The sequence below is a fragment of the Somniosus microcephalus genome, chromosome 10, assembly GCF_052327205.1.
Source record: "Somniosus microcephalus isolate GS21.2 chromosome 10, FLI_Smic_1.0, whole genome shotgun sequence".
In the NCBI taxonomy this organism is placed as follows: Eukaryota; Metazoa; Chordata; class Chondrichthyes; order Squaliformes; family Somniosidae; genus Somniosus; species Somniosus microcephalus.
Window position 1 is genome coordinate 8,199,081 of NC_140996.1, and position 16,563 is coordinate 8,215,643.

The 16,563-nt window shown below is 47.7% G+C and overlaps 1 protein-coding gene across 8 annotated transcripts in view; it reads left to right on the plus strand.

The window, feature by feature from the left end:
* nalcn (sodium leak channel, non-selective) overlaps window positions 1-16,563 on the plus strand; it is a 315,031-nt gene that overhangs the window by 218,913 nt on the left and 79,555 nt on the right. For all 8 annotated transcript variants that reach the window (XR_015079682.1, XM_085998388.1, XM_085998389.1 and 5 more), the window contains 5 exons: window positions 108-228; window positions 4,963-5,094; window positions 6,498-6,665; window positions 9,037-9,141; window positions 12,547-12,653. Coding sequence is in view for 7 of the 8 variants with exons in the window: in XM_085998388.1 (XP_085854514.1) it covers window positions 108-228; window positions 4,963-5,094; window positions 6,498-6,665; window positions 9,037-9,141; window positions 12,547-12,653 (633 nt within the window). In the remaining variant the exon portion in view is untranslated. The remainder of the gene's footprint in view (window positions 1-107; window positions 229-4,962; window positions 5,095-6,497; window positions 6,666-9,036; window positions 9,142-12,546; window positions 12,654-16,563) is intronic.

The window sequence follows — 16,563 nt, forward strand, 5'->3', positions numbered from 1 at the left end:
CCTCTGGCTCTTTTGCCAGCTACCTTCAATCTGTGTCCTCTGGTTACTGATACAATAAGTTTCTTGTGGTCATGGCAGTGTAACTATTTTATTGTACTATCTGCTAGTGATTTGCTTGGACTGGTCACCTACCTGGACTGGGTGATGATTGCTGTCACCATCTGCTCGTGTATATCCATGATGTTTGAAACACCTTTTACAACAGTCATGCACACTCCTACTTTACAGGTAAAGTCACATCAGTAATGCGTCTGCACTTAAATTAGTAAATATCTTACTTCCGCCATCATATCATCTGTTAAGATATGGCATGTGTAATAAAAGCATCTTATGTTTTCCTGTTAAATCTCCAGTGACCCATTTCCATCCCTGTATTTTTTAATTTCATATTATTTTTTAATGAATTGATCGCTGTATTAGTGTGGCTCAGTGGGCAGTACTCTCGCCTCTGAGTCAGAATGTTGTGGGTTCGAGTTCCACTCCAGAGACTTGAGCACAAAATCAGAGGGGCAGTACTGAGGGAGCGCCACACTGTCGGAGGGGCAGTACTGAGGGAGCGCCGCACTGTCGGAGGGGCAGTACTGAGGGAGCGCCGCACTGTCGGAGGGGCAGTACTGAGGGAGCGCTGCACTGTTGGAGGGGCAGTACTGAGGGAGCGCTGCACTGTCGGAAGGGCAGTACTGAGGGAGCGCCGCACTGTCGGAGGGGCAGTACTGAGGGAGCGCTGCACTGTCGGAAGGGCAGTACTGAGGGAGCGCCGCACTGTCGGAGGGGCAGTACTGAGGGAGCGCCGCACTGTCGGAGGGGCAGTACTGAGGGAGTGCCGCACTGTCGGAGGGGCAGTACTGAGGGAGCGCCGCACTGTCGGAAGGGCGGTACTGAGGGAGTGCTGCACTGTCGGAGGGGCAGTGCTGAGGGAGTGCTGCACTGTCGGAGGTGCTATCTTTCAGGTGAGACATTAAACCGAGGCCCCGTCTGCCCTCGGGTAAATGTAAAAGATCCCACGGCTACTATTTCGAAGAAGAGCAGGGGAGATCTCCCTGGTTTCCTGGGGCCAATATTTATCCCTCAACCCAACATCTAAAAACAGATTATCTGGTCATTATCACATTGCTGTTTGTGGGAGCTTGCTGTGCGCAAATTGGCCAATGAAGTACTTTTTGAAGTGTGGTCACTGTTGTAATGTAGGAAACGCGGCAGCTAATTTGCGCACAGCAAGCTCCCACAAACAGCAATGAGATAATGACCAGAGAATCTGTTTTAGTAATGTTGGTTGAGGGATAAATATTGGCCCCAGGACACCGAGGAGAACTCCCCTGCTCTTCATCAAGGGGGACAGATAGGGAAGATAGAGAGAAACTATTTCTACTGGTTGGGGAGTCTAAGATGAGGGGGCAGAGTCTAAAAACTTCTACACACAAAGGGTGGTAGAAGTTTGGAACTCTCTTCCGCAAACGGCAATTGATGCTCGATCAATTGTTAATTTTAAATCGGAGCTTGATAGCTTTCTGTTAACCAAAGGTATTGAGGGATATGGGCCAAAGGCGGGTAGATAGAGTTAGGTCACAGATCAGTCATGATCTCATTGAATGGCGGAACTGGCTCGAGGGGCTCAATGGCCTCCTCCTGTTCCTGTGTAACAGGCTCGAGGGGCTGAATGGGCCTCCTCCTGTTACTGTGTAACAGGCTCGAGGGGCTCAATGGGCCTCCTCCTGTTCCTGTGTAACAGACTCGAGGGGCTGAATGGACCTCCTCCTGTTACTGTGTAACAGGCTCGAGGGGGCTGAATGGGCCTCCTCCTGTTCCTGTGTAACAGGCTCGAGGGGCTGAATGGGCCTCCTCCTGTTACTGTGTAACAGGCTCGAGGGGCTGAATGGGCCTCCTCCTGTTCCTGTGTAACAGACTCGAGGGGCTGAATGGCCTCCTCCTGTTACTGTGTAACAGGCTCGAGGGGCTGAATGGGCCTCCTCCTGTTCCTGTGTAACAGGCTCGAGGGGCTGAATGGGCCTCCTCCTGTTCCTATGTAACAGGCTCGAGGGGCTGAATGGGCCTCCTCCTGTTCCTGTGTAACAGGCTCGAGGGGCTGAATGGCCTCCCCCTGTTCCTGTGCTTGAAAGAGCGAGTGGCCACTGTGTCCTGTCACCGTCTCTGCTACTAACGCAGTACCCCAAATCTATCTCTATCGCTTCTGGTCACGGGCAACGTTTCGGCACATGTGAAGAGGAGGTAATGCACGATGTTGAACACGCTCATCGCTCCCCGAGGTAACACTAGAAATGTGGCCAAATGTGGAGCTTGGATCTGAGGATAATGATTGTCTGAGTTGTTCGCTTCTCACAACTGGAAGTTGTCACCTGGCTTGAACCTGTATTCAGGGTTGCCAACTCTGGTTGGACATGTTTCTGGAGGTGTCATCACATGACCGCCCATCTAACCGCCCCGCCCAGTCAAACAGCTTTTCTTCCCCCCCCCCCACCCCTATCTCCAATATATTTTTTTAGTGCCCCTGATGATTTTTCTCCCCCGGGTTTTTGCTGGCGGCAGTGTCCGGGAGATGAATCGGCAATTCCTGGAGGGTTGGCGACCCCACCTCTTGCCTGTTGCTGCTGCAATAGTCTTTGGGCTCTTTCCCTTGTGATATGATTTTCTCCACAGGCAGAATAAAGCCAATCAATCCTGTATGTTTCAGTGAGATCATCTCTCATTCTTCTAAAAACGCCAGAGCGTATATGCCCAATCTACTCCATCTCTCATTATATAATCATAGAATCATACAGCATAGAAGGAGGCCATTCGGCCCATCGTGCCTGTTCCGGCTCTTTGAAAGAGTTATCCAATTAGTCCCACTCCCTGCTCTTTCCCCACAGCCCTGCACATTTCAGGTATTGATTCAATTCCCTTTTGAAAGTCACTATTGAATCTGCTTCCACCGCCCTTTCAGGCAGCGCGTTCCAGATCACAACAACTCGCTGTGTAATTTTTTTTTCCACATCACCCCCCCCTTCCCCCCACCCCCGGATTCTTTACCAGTGATCTTACAACTCATCTTCCGATTAGGCACTTTACAGCCTTCCGGACTCCATATCGAGTTCAACAATTTCAGATCATAACCTCGGCCCCTATTATATTTTTATATTTTTTATCCACACTTTTGGTTTGTGCCTTTCCCTTTTTTCTCTCTCCCACATGGCAGCTGTCTCTCACTCTGCCAGCGCATTTCACACTTCATCTCGAGCCATTGTTTGTTTCTTTACCGGTCCTATTACCATCTCGTCTCACCTTGAATATCTCTTAATGGGGCAGAAATTCCTCCCCAAACGCATGAGTACGGAAGGGGTACTCGCGCGTCTGGCCGGAGGAAATGCCGGTTTTCAGCATGCACAGCGCATGCGCTGAAAACCGGCATTTCCTCTCCTCTCACCCGAGAGTTGAAGAGGCTAGCACGTGCGCTGTAGGGGGCAGCGCGTGCGCCTTAGATTTCCTGTGTTTTGGGGGATTTGCGCATGTGTAAAGGCCTCCGGTCTTTACGCTTGTAAAAAGCACACGTAAGTATTTATTTTTACAGGTAAGTGGTGTTTTAGTGTAATTTAGAAAAAAAATTTCCACAGGTTTATTATTTTAAACAATCTACAATAAGGTAAGTTTAGTTTTAGACCCTTTTTATTAAAAATTATTTTTTTCAACAAAAAAAAATTATTGTTTAAATTATTTTTTTTAACTTATTTATACTTAATTTAATGATTGGGATGTTTTTTTAAATTTTATTTAAAGTTTAAGTAGTGTTTTGGGGTGAAGTACTTCTCATGAGTTTGACGGTTCTTACTCTCAAACTTATGAATGAAGTTTCCCCTCCCCTGATTGGCTGAACAGTGCTCACCTGATCCCAGCCGGCACATCGCACTAACTACGCCGCTGGGTCAGGTTAGCACAGCGCGCCGACATCAGAACCGGGCCACTGACAGGAAATCCACTGCGGGCCAGGTTTCAGATGTCGGCGCGCAGGGTGAGCGCACATCGGGGGCTTGCACGCGCGGCAAGCCCCCGACACCAAGTTCTGGGCCATTGTCTCTTCTTTCATCCCCTCCCCCATTTCCCAGCCCCCAAACTGCCTTTTGTTTCATTTCCTGCTTTTCTCTCAGTCCTGACGAAAGGTCTTCGACCTGAAACGTTAACTCTGTTTCTCTCTCCACGGATGTTGCCTGGCCTGCTGAGTTTTTCCAGCATTTTCTGTTGTTATTTCGGATTTCCAGCATCCGCAGTATTTTGCTATCGTTATGTAGCGGTTCGTGTAGATCGCCACTAAATAAGAGAGTTTGACTTCGACGAACTATAAATAAGTTGTTTATTTACAGGAACAGGCTAATTACAGCAGGTAAGATAGCAGGTAAGATGGCTGACTGTAGGAGCACCGTGGTGTAGGTCTTGTCCCAGCGGGGACTCCACGAGGACTGAGTTCGCAGTCCTGTGGGGAGCGTGATGACGTCATCGCGTTTGTGTTGTGGCGTCATCGCGTTGTTCACGTTTCCCGCGCTTAGGGCGTCACGTGATGCGCGTCGTTGCGTCGCTGGCCGTTGAGGCCAAAGTCGGGAGGCCGGGCTGTGCCGGTGCTTGCCGCGGGAGCGGAAGATCGCGTCGCTCCCGTCGGCTGGCCGTTGAGGCCGAAGACGCTAGGCCGGGCTGTGCCGGCGCATGCACATCACGTTGTACGTGACGTGACGTCAGCGCGCTAGGGCGCGTCTTAAAGGGGCAATGGCCCCAACAGGTAAGTTAAAAGGGCAACGACCCCAAAAGGTAAGTTAAACATACAGTAAGGTAAGTTAAAGGGAATTATGTGTCTCAATGTAAGGGACAACCAGTGGTACCGCCACAGTTACATCGGTGTCCTCCTGGTTACCGACCAGAGTTATTTGATGAGATATGATTTTGTGTACGTTTTACACTTCTTGCTGTTTTGTGTTCCAGATTGCAGAGTATGTCTTTGTAATCTTCATGAGCATTGAGCTCAACCTAAGAATTTTGGCAGACGGGCTTTTCTTCACGCCTACAGCTGTCATCAGGGACTTCGGAGGAGCGATGGACATCTTTATTTACCTTGTAAGCCTTTCAGTTTATGCATCGTACCTTAAAGCTAAGTTCTCGAGGCCAGCTATTGAGATCTCCAAGGAACAAGATGACAGTGTGATAAATATCAACCCTTATAAAAGTGAACTAAATAGAAATAAAAGGACAAATCTAAGGCACGGTGGCATAGTGGTTAGCACTGTTGCCTCACAGCGCCAGGGACCCGGGTTCGAATCCGGCCTCGGGTGACTGTCTGTGTGGAGTTTGCACATTCTCCCCGTGTTTGCGTGGGTTTTCTCCGGGTGCTCCGGTTTCCTCCCACAGTCCAAAGATGTGCAGGTTAGGTTGATTGGCTATGATAAATTGACCCTTAGTGTTAGGGGGATTAAATACGGGGGGTTACAGGGATCGGGTGGGATATGTGGCGGTGCAGGCTCGATGGGCCGAAATGGCCTCTATCTGCACTGTGGGGTTTCTGTGATTCTGTGATATGTGGACAGTTCTGGTCTCCATATTAAAAAGGATATCGAGGCACTGGAAAAGGTGCAAAAAAGACTTACTAGAATGAGAGGATATAACTATCAGGAAAGACTGAACAGACTGGGGCTCTTTTCTCTAGAAAAGAGAAGACAGAGGGGTGACCTGATAGAGGTCTTTAAAATTATGAATGGGTTCAGTAGGGTAGACATAGAGAAGGTGTTTCCACTTTTGAGAGAGTTCAAAACTAGAGGCCATCAATGTAAGATATTCACTAATACATCCAATAGGGAATTCCGAAGAAACTTCTTTACCCAGAGAGTGGTGAGAATGTGGAACTCACTACCAATGGTCCCCCTCTAAGCTGTGCGGCTGCAGAGCTCTCTGCCGGTCTCGCGCAGCCCGGGACCGGCTTTTTCAATGTTAACGTTGGTGCATGCGCGAAACTGAACGGGGCGCGCACCCACCAAAAAAAATTACGGGGAGCATTGCTCGCCACCGCAGGGAGTGGTTGAGGCGAAGAGCAGAGATGCATTTAAGGGGAAGCTGGATAAACACATGAGGGAGAAAGGAATAGAAGGATATGCTGATGGGGTGAGATGGAGAGGGGTGGGAGGAGGCTGGTGTGGAGCAGAAACACTGGCATAGACAAGGTGGGCCACGTGGCCTGTTTCTGTGCTGTAGGTTCTATCTCCACGTTCGTTCTATCTCCACGTTCTATCGCCACGTTCTATCGCCACGTACCTATAAGGAGTAATGTTTGTGCTTCCAGTGTGAAGCCTCACTTCTGAGAGCTCATGTTGATAATTTGAGCGTGCTTCCTATCTCCTCTTCAGAATTGCACCAGGATTGGGTTTAGCATTCATGTCCACAGCTGTTAGACTTTTAGTTTTTATATTTTGTGTCTCGCTGGACATTTTTTCGCTTTAATGCAGCTTATCCTTTCTCCTGTTGTTCAGCAAAGTTTGCTCTTTCTGTGCTGGATGCCACATAACGTTCCCGCCAAATCTGGGGCACAGCTTCTGATGATGCTTCGGTGCCTGAGACCTCTCCGCATATTCAAGTTGGTTCCTCAGATGAGAAAGGTTTTACGGGAACTATTTAGCGGTTTCAAAGAGATATTTCTAGTAAGTAGCCGTATATATAAAGTCTTTCTGTATCTTATAATGTAACACACAATAGCCATTGTAACATAGGAACAGGAGGAGGCCATTCAGCCCCTCGAGCCTGTTCCGCCATTCAATGGCTGATCTGTAGCTTAACTCCATCGACCCGCCTTGGCTCCGTAACCCTGAATACCCTTAACCTAATGAAAATCTATCAATCTCCATCTTGAAATGTTCAATTGACCCCCAGTCTCAACAACTTTTTGGGGGAGAGAGTTCCAGATTTCCACCACCCTTTGTGTGAAGAAGTGCTTCCTGACATCACCCCTGAACGGCCTGGCTCTAATTTTAAGGTTCTGCCCCCTTGTTCTGGACTCTTTTCCCCCCCCCCCCCCCAACCAGAGGAAACAGTTTCTCTCTCTACCCTATCAACTCCTTTAATCATCTTAAACACCTCGATTGGATCATCCCTTAATCTTCTGTATTGTGAATATACAGTGTCAGCCGTGGCTCAGTGGGCAGCACCCTCGCCTCTGAGTCAGAAGGTTGTGGGTTCAAGTCCCACTCCAGGCACTTGAGCCCATAAAGCTAGGCTGACACGCCAGTGCAGTGCTGAGGGAGTGCTGCACTGTCGGAGGTGCCGTCTTTCGGATGAGACGTTAAACCGAGGCCCCGTCTGCTCTCTCAGGTGGACGTAAAAGATCCCATGGCACTATTTCGAAGAGGAGCAGGGGAGTTCTCCCCGGTGTCCTGGGGCCAATATTTATCCCTCAACCAACATAACAAAAACAGATTATCCGGTCATCATCACATTGCTGTTTGTGGGAGCTTGCTGTGCGCAAATTGGAAGCCACGTTTCCCACATTGCAACAGTGACTCCACTTCAAAAAGTACTTCATTGGAGTAAAACACTTTGCGACGTCCGGTGGTCGTGAAAGGCGCTGTAGAAATGCAAGTCTTTCTTTCTTAAAGGGAGCGATAATGCACTGTTCGAAGCCTATTGTGTTAGAACACATCAGACACTTGCAGCCGAATTATGGCCATTGTGAGAAATGTGTGTGGTACTCGGGTGCTTGCAATTAAGGGCACAAAAATTGTTAATGGGTTCATAAGCCCATAATGCATTCTCAGCTCCTAACAAACACTGCAGTCACTCTCAGTAAGCTCCTTCAGCCGTCTTGTGCCCTTTTTCCCAAAAGCAATTGAGCCCGGTACTTGTGGGAGGAGCAAGGGTTTGGTTAAATTATTTCAGTGCTTGGTAATTGTTTTGCTTTCTTTATTGTAACGCACAAATATCTAGCTTTCTAAAAATGGATCCACTTTCCCATCTCCGGGTGTTGGTGAGTGCCGCAGTACAGTTGCACTGCTAATCTCTGTAACCTCCTCCAGCCCCACAACATCCCAGATCTCTGCGTTCCTCCAATTCTGGCCTCTTGCAACCCCCCCCCCCCCCCCGCCGATTTCCATCGCCGCCCCCCCCCCCCCCCCCTTCGGCGGCTGAGCCTTCAGCTGCCAAGGCCCCAAGCTCTGGAATTCCCTCCCTAAACCTTTCCGCCTCTCCAATGCTCTCTTCTCTTTTAAGATGCTCCTTAAAACCTACCTCTTTGGTCACCTGCCCTAATGTCTCCTTATGTGGCTCGGTGTCAAATGTTGTTTGATAATCGCTCCTGTGAAGCGTCTTGGGACGTTTTACTACATTAAAGGCGCTGTATAAATACGAGTTGTTGTTTAAATAGTAAGTAGCTGTCTTGCTGGGCTTCCCCTCTGTACTTACTGGCTTTGGAGGAGGAAGAGGAGTGTCAGATGAGACACAAAAGGGAGGTTTATTCATTCCCTACGAAATCAAAATAAGACCCGCCCTTGTAGCACCTTTCATGACCTCAGGACGTCCCAAAGTGCTTTCCAGCCAATGAAGTATTTTTGAAGTGTAGTCACTGTTGTAATGTTGTAATTTACACCAGCCAGGTAAGAGTTGCCTGGATATGTCTCTGAGAAGATGTTGCTTTAGGAGACCATGGTTCCCAAGAAAGGTCATGACGGAAAATCCACGACAAGGAATGTCAAGACGGCAGCTACCCTTCATTTTTTTTTTTGTTACCATCGTGTCTTTCCAAACAACAGCACGAGCTATGTGTCAAATCTCCCAACTCATAGAATGATACAGCACAGAAGGAGGCCATTTGGCCCATCGTGCCTGTGCCGGCTCTTTGAACGAGCTCTCCAATTAGTCCCACCCCCCCTGCTCTTTCCCCACAGCCCTGCAAATGTCACCCTTTCAAGTATTTATCCAATTCCCTTTTGAAAGTTGCTGTTGAATCTGAGTTGACTATTGACTTTGAGCATGCATTATTCATCTTACACACAGTCTACAGATAACCTTCTCTTCCTTCAGGTTTCAATCCTTTTGCTGACACTTATGCTCGTTTTTGCAAGCTTTGGTGTTCAGCTTTTTGCTGGGAAACTTGCAAATTGCAACGACCCACGCGTCACCAGGCGGGTAAGGCATTTATCATCATTAAGCTGTTAATGAAACTCCATCTTTCTCAGTCATCTTTAAATTTGTTTGAACTCATCCGAGTTTGTTTCCCCGAGGGCAGGGGCTTGCAAAACAAAATCTTGGAAGCTGTGGTATTTCTTTTCCGCAGAGTGCTTTGTCAAGTATCACTGTCAAGCACACACTAACCCTTGCTATTCAAGCTAATCTCTTGTCGAGATTGTCGCTATTCAAGAATGTTTAATATTTAGCTGCGTATCTATTTTGTTGTTTATGCGTCAATAGCCTAATTGCCTATTATCCTGTTTAAAACATGTTAAAATGTACAAGTTTTCAAGTCCGTGACGTGCAACTTCCAGAGTCTGGCCAACTTGCGATGAGGCCCATTGTGAATCTTTGGGCTGCCTTTAGTGCTGTGCGCCATGCCGTTCGTCAATTACCATCCTTATTTCTTGAGCGATTGATATCTGATGCGGAGCCCAAAAAGACACCGCTTTTAATTAACGAAGAACGGGGGTAGCGGTGCCGCTCTCGGGTCGGCGGAGAGGAGTCCCACCGAGCCCATCTGCTCGTTGGAGTCACGGTGAGTGTCATTGCCCTGTCAATGGGCTGGTCTAGAGCCGTCTAAACTCAGTCCCTGCCAAATATTCCCATCTTTGTGTCCTACTCACCACATCGTGACTGCCTTCTTTTGGATAATTTCCACAACCTTCTCCAGTGACGCCTTTCACAGAGGAACAGCTGGCTGATGATTCTGTAAAAATAATCACCAAATCTACCCTCACTGATTCGAATCTTCCTACTTATTATGCAATGGTGCTTATGTGACCTAATATTTTTTGGAAACTAGTTTTTAATGGCTACAATTGATAGATATGATTCTTTTTAAATGACCAAGCTTTGATATTGATGACAATGATTTTTAAGAACATAAGAATTAGGAGCAGGAGTCGGCCATTCGGCCCCTCGAGCCTGCTCCACTATTCAATAAGATCATGGCTGATCATCAACCTCAACTCCACTTTCCTGCACTATCCCCATATCCCTCGATTCCCCTAGAGCCCAAAAATCTATCGATCCCAGCCTTGAATATACTCAAAGACTCGGCATCCACAGCCCTCTGGGACAGAGAATTCCAAAGATTCACAACCCTCTGAGTGAAGAAATTCCTCCTCACCTCAGTCCTAAATGGCCGACCCCTTATCCTGAGACTGTGACCCCTAGGGGCAGCACGGTGGCATAGTGGTTAGCACTGTTGCCTCACAGCGCCAGGGACCCGGGTTCGAATCCGGCCTCGGGTGACTGTCTGTGTGGAGTTTGCACATTCTCCCCGTGTTTGCGTGGGTTTTCTCCGGGTGCTCCGGTTTCCTCCCACAGTCCAAAGATGTGCGGGTTAGGTTGATTGGCTATGATAAATTGACCCTTAGTGTTAGGGGGATTAAATACGTGGGGTTACGGTGATAGGGTGGGACATGCGTTGGTGTAGGGGTTACGGGGATCGGGTGGGATATGTGTCGGTGCAGGCTCGATGGGCCGAAATGGCCTCTATCTGCACTGTGGGGTTTCTGTGATTTCTGAGTTCTAGACTCTCCAGCCAGGGGAAACAACCTCTCAGCATCTACCCTGTCAATCCCCTTCAGAATCTTGTATGTTTCAATGAGATCACCTCTCATTCTTCTAAACTCCAGAAAGTATCGGCCCAATCTACTCAATCTCTCCTCATAGGACAACCCTCTCATCCCAGGGAGCAATCTAGTACAGGAAACTCTCGATTTACCGGCACCTAAATAACCGGAAATCTCTGTTAACCGGCAAAATTCAGTAGGTTCAGGTAAGTTTTAATTCATATTAGTGGCCATTCCTGGATCTTGTGGCCGGGTTCCTGCACCTGTTGCTAAGCAACAGGGACGCTTGGATCTTGTGGTCGGGTTCCTGCACCTGTTGCTAAGCAACAGGGACGCCTGGATTTGTGGCCGTGTACGGGGCTCTCGTACCTTTTACTATACCCCTCTGTAATCCGGACTTTTTGATAAACCGGCACCACGCTGGTCCCGTTGGTGCCAGATAAAGAAAGAGTTTCCTGTATATGAGAGTTTATTGGCTCTGTCGTTCTGTTGTAGTGGGTACCTGACGCTTATATATTTCTATCAGTCCCCTCCATTTAAAACACCCACCTTTAAAACAGGTGGTGGCTCATGGAATGGTGCAGCACAGATGGAGGCCATTCGGCCCATCGTGTCTGTGACGGATAATTTCCGCCAAAAAGCGATGACCAATAACATTTGCAGCAGCATCAATTTGAAAGTTGCCGTTTACAGCGTCTTCAGGCTCCATTTACTCCGGGCGGACACAGCTGTGTGTGCACCTGTTCACACCTCATTGACGTGCACTGAATGCAAGAACAGACAGAAGTAAATAGCGCCTCGGTAAGCCCTTCTAATTCCCTATAAATGGTGGGGGGTTACAGTCTGTACCAGGCACAGACTGCAGGAGCAAACGTGACTTCTAGGAACATAGGAACCAAGAGGAGGCCATTCAGCCCCTTGAGCCTATCGCTCATGCCAACCAGAGGGAGGTGGCACTAGCACTGACTGCCAACTCCCTCACCGCCAGGGCTTCAGACCAGTGACGCATGAACATAGCAACAAGATTAGGCCATTCAGCCCCTCGAGCCTGTTCCGCCATTCAGTGAGATCATGGCTGATCTGCGATCTAACTCCATTTACCCGCCTTTGGCCCATATCCCTTAATACCTTTGGTTAACAGAAATCCATCAATGTCCGATTTAAAATTAACAATTGGCCCAGCATCAATTGCCGTTTGTGGAAGAGAGTTCCAAACTTCTACCATCCTTTGCGTGTAGGAGTGCTTCCGAACTCCACTCCTGAAATATCTGGCTCTAATTTTTAAGCTGTGTCCCCTAGTCCTAGAGTCGCACTCTACCACAGTATATAGTAGGGTACTGTCATAGCGCTACCCCGCTATACCACCCATCGTGTATCACGGGCAAATCGCGATCACATGAACAACCCCACTATAAACGGTGGGGGTGACTGTATTTATCTCTTAAGCTTTTAGGAGAAGGGATATTTCGGTAATAAATAATACACTGGGACAATGTTCCCTGTAATTATTTTTTGTGTCGCACGGCCCCTTTAAGCGGCTGCACGGGCCAATCGAAATACCGCGAGCATGTGTGGTTTCTGCACTGAAACGCCAGCAGGCCGGTCGCGTGGGTTCCCTGGAGCGATCACGCTGCTCAAAGGGAACATTGCACTGGGACCTCTTTAGTAAAGTGATTAGACACCTCCTATCTTTTTAATCTGTTTTTTTTAACTTATCTCAGCGTTATAAGTAAACACTGGAATATTTTTGCCAATGGTTAGTGTGCCATGTTCTGGGTTTCAGGAGCTTTGCCACGGCATGTTCAGGATCAATGTCAGCGTCTCAAAGAATCTCAACCTGAAGTTAAAAGGGGATGAAAAGAAGCCGGGCTTTTGGGTTCCTCGAGTTTGGTAAGTTGAAAGAAAAAGAACAAAAATAAAGCAAGACGTTGCATCGATGCAGCGTTGCTGAGGAAAACTTGTCCAAAATCAACTTCCTGCTCATTGTTTTGTATCAGTCGCAGAAATGATTTGCAGGATATTTACTGTTGAGCCGAGTCTTTGCCTAAAACTTTCCTTAAAAATAGATTACTTGTATCTCTTCCGTATTATCTGCTGCGCACTTGCTGTAAACTTTCCATTTTTTAATTAGCAATTGCATAGCTCACTTAACAGTTGAGACACTGGTCCTAGGATAAATCATCGAATCTTACAGCACAGCAGGAGGCCGTTCAGCCCATCGTGCCTGTGCCGGCTCTTTGAAAGAGCTCTCCAATTAGTCCCACTCCCCCCTGCTCTTTCCCCACAGCCCTGCAAATTGTTTCCTTTTCCTTACCAAATTCCCTTTTGAAAGTTGCTATTGAATCTGCTTCCACCGCCCTTTCAGGCAGCGCATTCCAGATCACAACAACTCGCTACTTTAAGAAAAAAATTCTCCTCATCTCCCCTCTGGTTCTTTTGCCAAATATCTTCAATCTGTGTCCTCTGGTTACCGACCCTCCTGCCAGTGGAAACAGTATCTCCCTAAGTACTCTATCAAAACCCATTGTAATTTTGAACGCCTCTATTAAATCTCCCCTTAACCTTTTCTGCTCCACGGAGAACAATCCCAGCTTCTACAGGCATTTTAATAAAACAGGTTTTAAAAAAAATGTCTCTTATTTATTTTCTTCCTTTCCCATATTTGGCTTCCATATAGAGCACTATCCCTGGATGAAAGGATAGACATATGATCCACTCCCAGGATCTGGAAATGCTCATCTTCAGCTGGCCGTGGGAGGTATGCGATGGCAGCCCAGAATGCCTCTTTGAATGAGAGAAAAGGGCCCCAGCCTGTTCAGTCTTTCCTGATAGTGCTGCACTGTCAGAGTGTCTTTCTGATGAGACGTTAAACCGAGGCCCCGTCTGCTCTCTCGCTGGCACAGGCATGATGGGCTGAACGGCCCCCACCTGTGCTGTACGATTCGATGATTTATCCTAGGACCAGTGTCTCAACTGTTAAGTGAGCTATGCAATTGCTAATTAAAAAATGGAAAGTTTATAGCAAGTGCGCAGCAGATAATACAGAAGAGATACAAGTAATTTATTTTTAAGGAAAGTTTCAGGCAAAGACTCGGCTCAACAGTGAAAGATCCCATGGCACTATTTCAAAGAAGAGCAGGGGAGTTATCCTCTGTGTCCTGGGGTCATTATTTATCCCTCAACCAACATCACAAAAACAGATTATCAGGTCATCATCACATTGCTGTTTGTGGGAGCTTGCTGTGCGCAAATTGGCTGCCGCATTTCCTACATTACAACAGTGACTACACTTCAAAAAACACTTCATTGGCTGTAAAGCACTTTGGGACGTCCGGTGGTCGTGAAAGGCGCTGTAAAAATGCAAGTCTTTCTTTTAACTTCTCAGTTCTGGTATCATCCTTCGCCACACGGACTGCAGCGGTTCAAGAAGGCGGCTCACCACCACCTTCTCGAGGACAATTAGGGATGGGCAATAAATGCCGGCCTTGCCAACGACGCCCACATCCTATAAACAATTTAAAAAAAAATCTTTGTGCATCTTCTTCACACCATCTCCAGAGCCTCTATAATAGTTCAGTAAGTTTATTCAAGAAGGTGACAAAGTGTGCAGATGTGTGATCTCGGCTTTCTGCTGAGTTAACGGCTCTCAATACAGGGGTGGGGGGGGTGGTAGGGGAAATCGGCCGAAGTTCCCAATGCTAACCACTATCCGGTGAGCCCTGCTGGCAGTGTCCTTGTCTGAATGTCGAGGTGAGGACCGGATGTGGCATCGGATGTACTGCCCTGTGGTTGAATATGCTGCCAACACTCACTGAGCTCGGACACGGGCGGCAGAGTTTTAGCTGAGCTGAGGTTTACTGAGGGTGGGAGGTGGGAAAGCAAGTTGTGCGAAGGACGCAAAGAATCTCCAAAGGGATATAGACAGACTGAGTGAGTGGGCAAAAATCTGGCCGATGGAGTATAATGCGAGGTTATCCACTTTGGTAGGAAAAATAAAAAAGCAAATTATTATTTAATTGGGGAGAGATTACGAAATGCTGAGGTACAGAGGGGTCTGGGGGGCCTTGTACATGAATCACAAAAAGTTAGCATGCAGGTACAGCAAGTAATTAGGAAGGCAAATGGAGTGTTGGCCTTTATTGTAAGGGGGATGGAGTATAAAAGTAGGGAAGTCCTGTTACAACTGTACAGAGCGTTGGTGAGACCGCACCTGGAGTACTGCGTACAGTTTTGGTCTCCTTATTTAAGGAGGGATATACTTGCATTGGAGGCAGTTCAGAGAAGGTTCACGAGGTTGATTCCGGAGATGAAGGGGTTGTCTTATGAAGAAAGGTTGAGCAGGTTGGGCCTATACTCATTGGAGTTTAGAAGAATGAGAGGGGATCTTATTGAAACATATTAGATTCTGAAGGGGCTTGACAGGGTAGATGCAGAGAGGATGTTTCCCCTCATGGGGGAATCTAGAACTAGGGGGCATAGTTTCAGAATAAGGGGGCACCCTTTTAAATCGGAGATGAGGAGGAATTTCTTCTCTCAGAGGGTCGTGAATCTTTGGGATTCTCTTCCCCAGAGAGCTGTGGAGGCGGAGTCACTGAATATATTTAAGGTGGAGATAGACAGAGTTTTGAATGGTAAGGGAGTCGAGGGTGATGGGGAGCGGGCAGGGAAGTGGAGTTGAGGCCAAGATCAGATCAGCCATGCCATGATCTTATTGAATGGCGGAGCAGGCTGAAGGTCTGCTTTGTTTGCCCAATAGCTGACTATCGCTCCTCAAGAGATGTCATTCTATTCTGAACAATGACCATGTTTTCAATACCCTTGCGACTAAGCTCCTCCATGGACCATGGAAGGAGTGAGAGTAGTGAATGCATAGCATAGATGCTTAGAAGGATACAAAGGACCCTCCCTGTGTGTTGTAAGTAGTTGTTGTCCTGGCATCACAGTGACAGGAAGTGTGAGGGCTGCATGGTCGAATAGTCAAGTGAATGTGACCATAGAGAGAGAGGGACTGGGTAAGGGTGCAGGGATGTAAGTGTCAAGTGGGATGTGGAGGAAGAGGTTGGCAAAGCAAAGTGCTGGTGAGGAGAGGCGATCAAATCAACTTTTATTGTCATTGTTAGTGCACAAGTGCAGTACAACGAAATGTAGGCTTGAGGGTGATGGGAAAGTCATACTCACTTTTCCTGTGCGGAGAAGGTCATAAAACCTCTTCCTGCACTGCAGCCAGGTTCTGCGGCTCATCGAAATGGAGTTGACAACCTGGGCCACTTGTAGCCACACAGCTTTTTTCTCCCTGAGGAAGGGAACAGCACCTCCTTATTACAGCTGGCTCTGTACACCAGAGCTTGGGGGGAGGGCTCATCAAACCGAGGAGCACACTTTTGCTTGATCGTTGCCATTTTCCACAATTCAACTCCTTCATATAACTTGCAGAGCCTTTGCAGTCTCCAGAAGAATCAAGGCTGCTTGCAGGCCTTAAATCCAACAGCATTGATGACATAATCGGAGGCGACTTTCTGTATGAAGAGACTAATTGAGCCAGTGGTTCCCACACGCAGGAAATCAATTGTCCAATTAGGGGAAAATCGCACTTTTTCAACACTTCACTTCGGAGTCGGGGGTCCTGCCACGATTTCCACCTGACACGCCCCAGCCCGCCCACGCTGACAAAATCCAGCCCAAGGTCTCGCTGTGAATGGGCGCTAGCTCAATTAGATTAAATGAACTCCAAGGTTTCCATTTGTCGATGTACCTAAAATAAAACAATAATGAATTAAAACGACCATTTACATGAGAACTA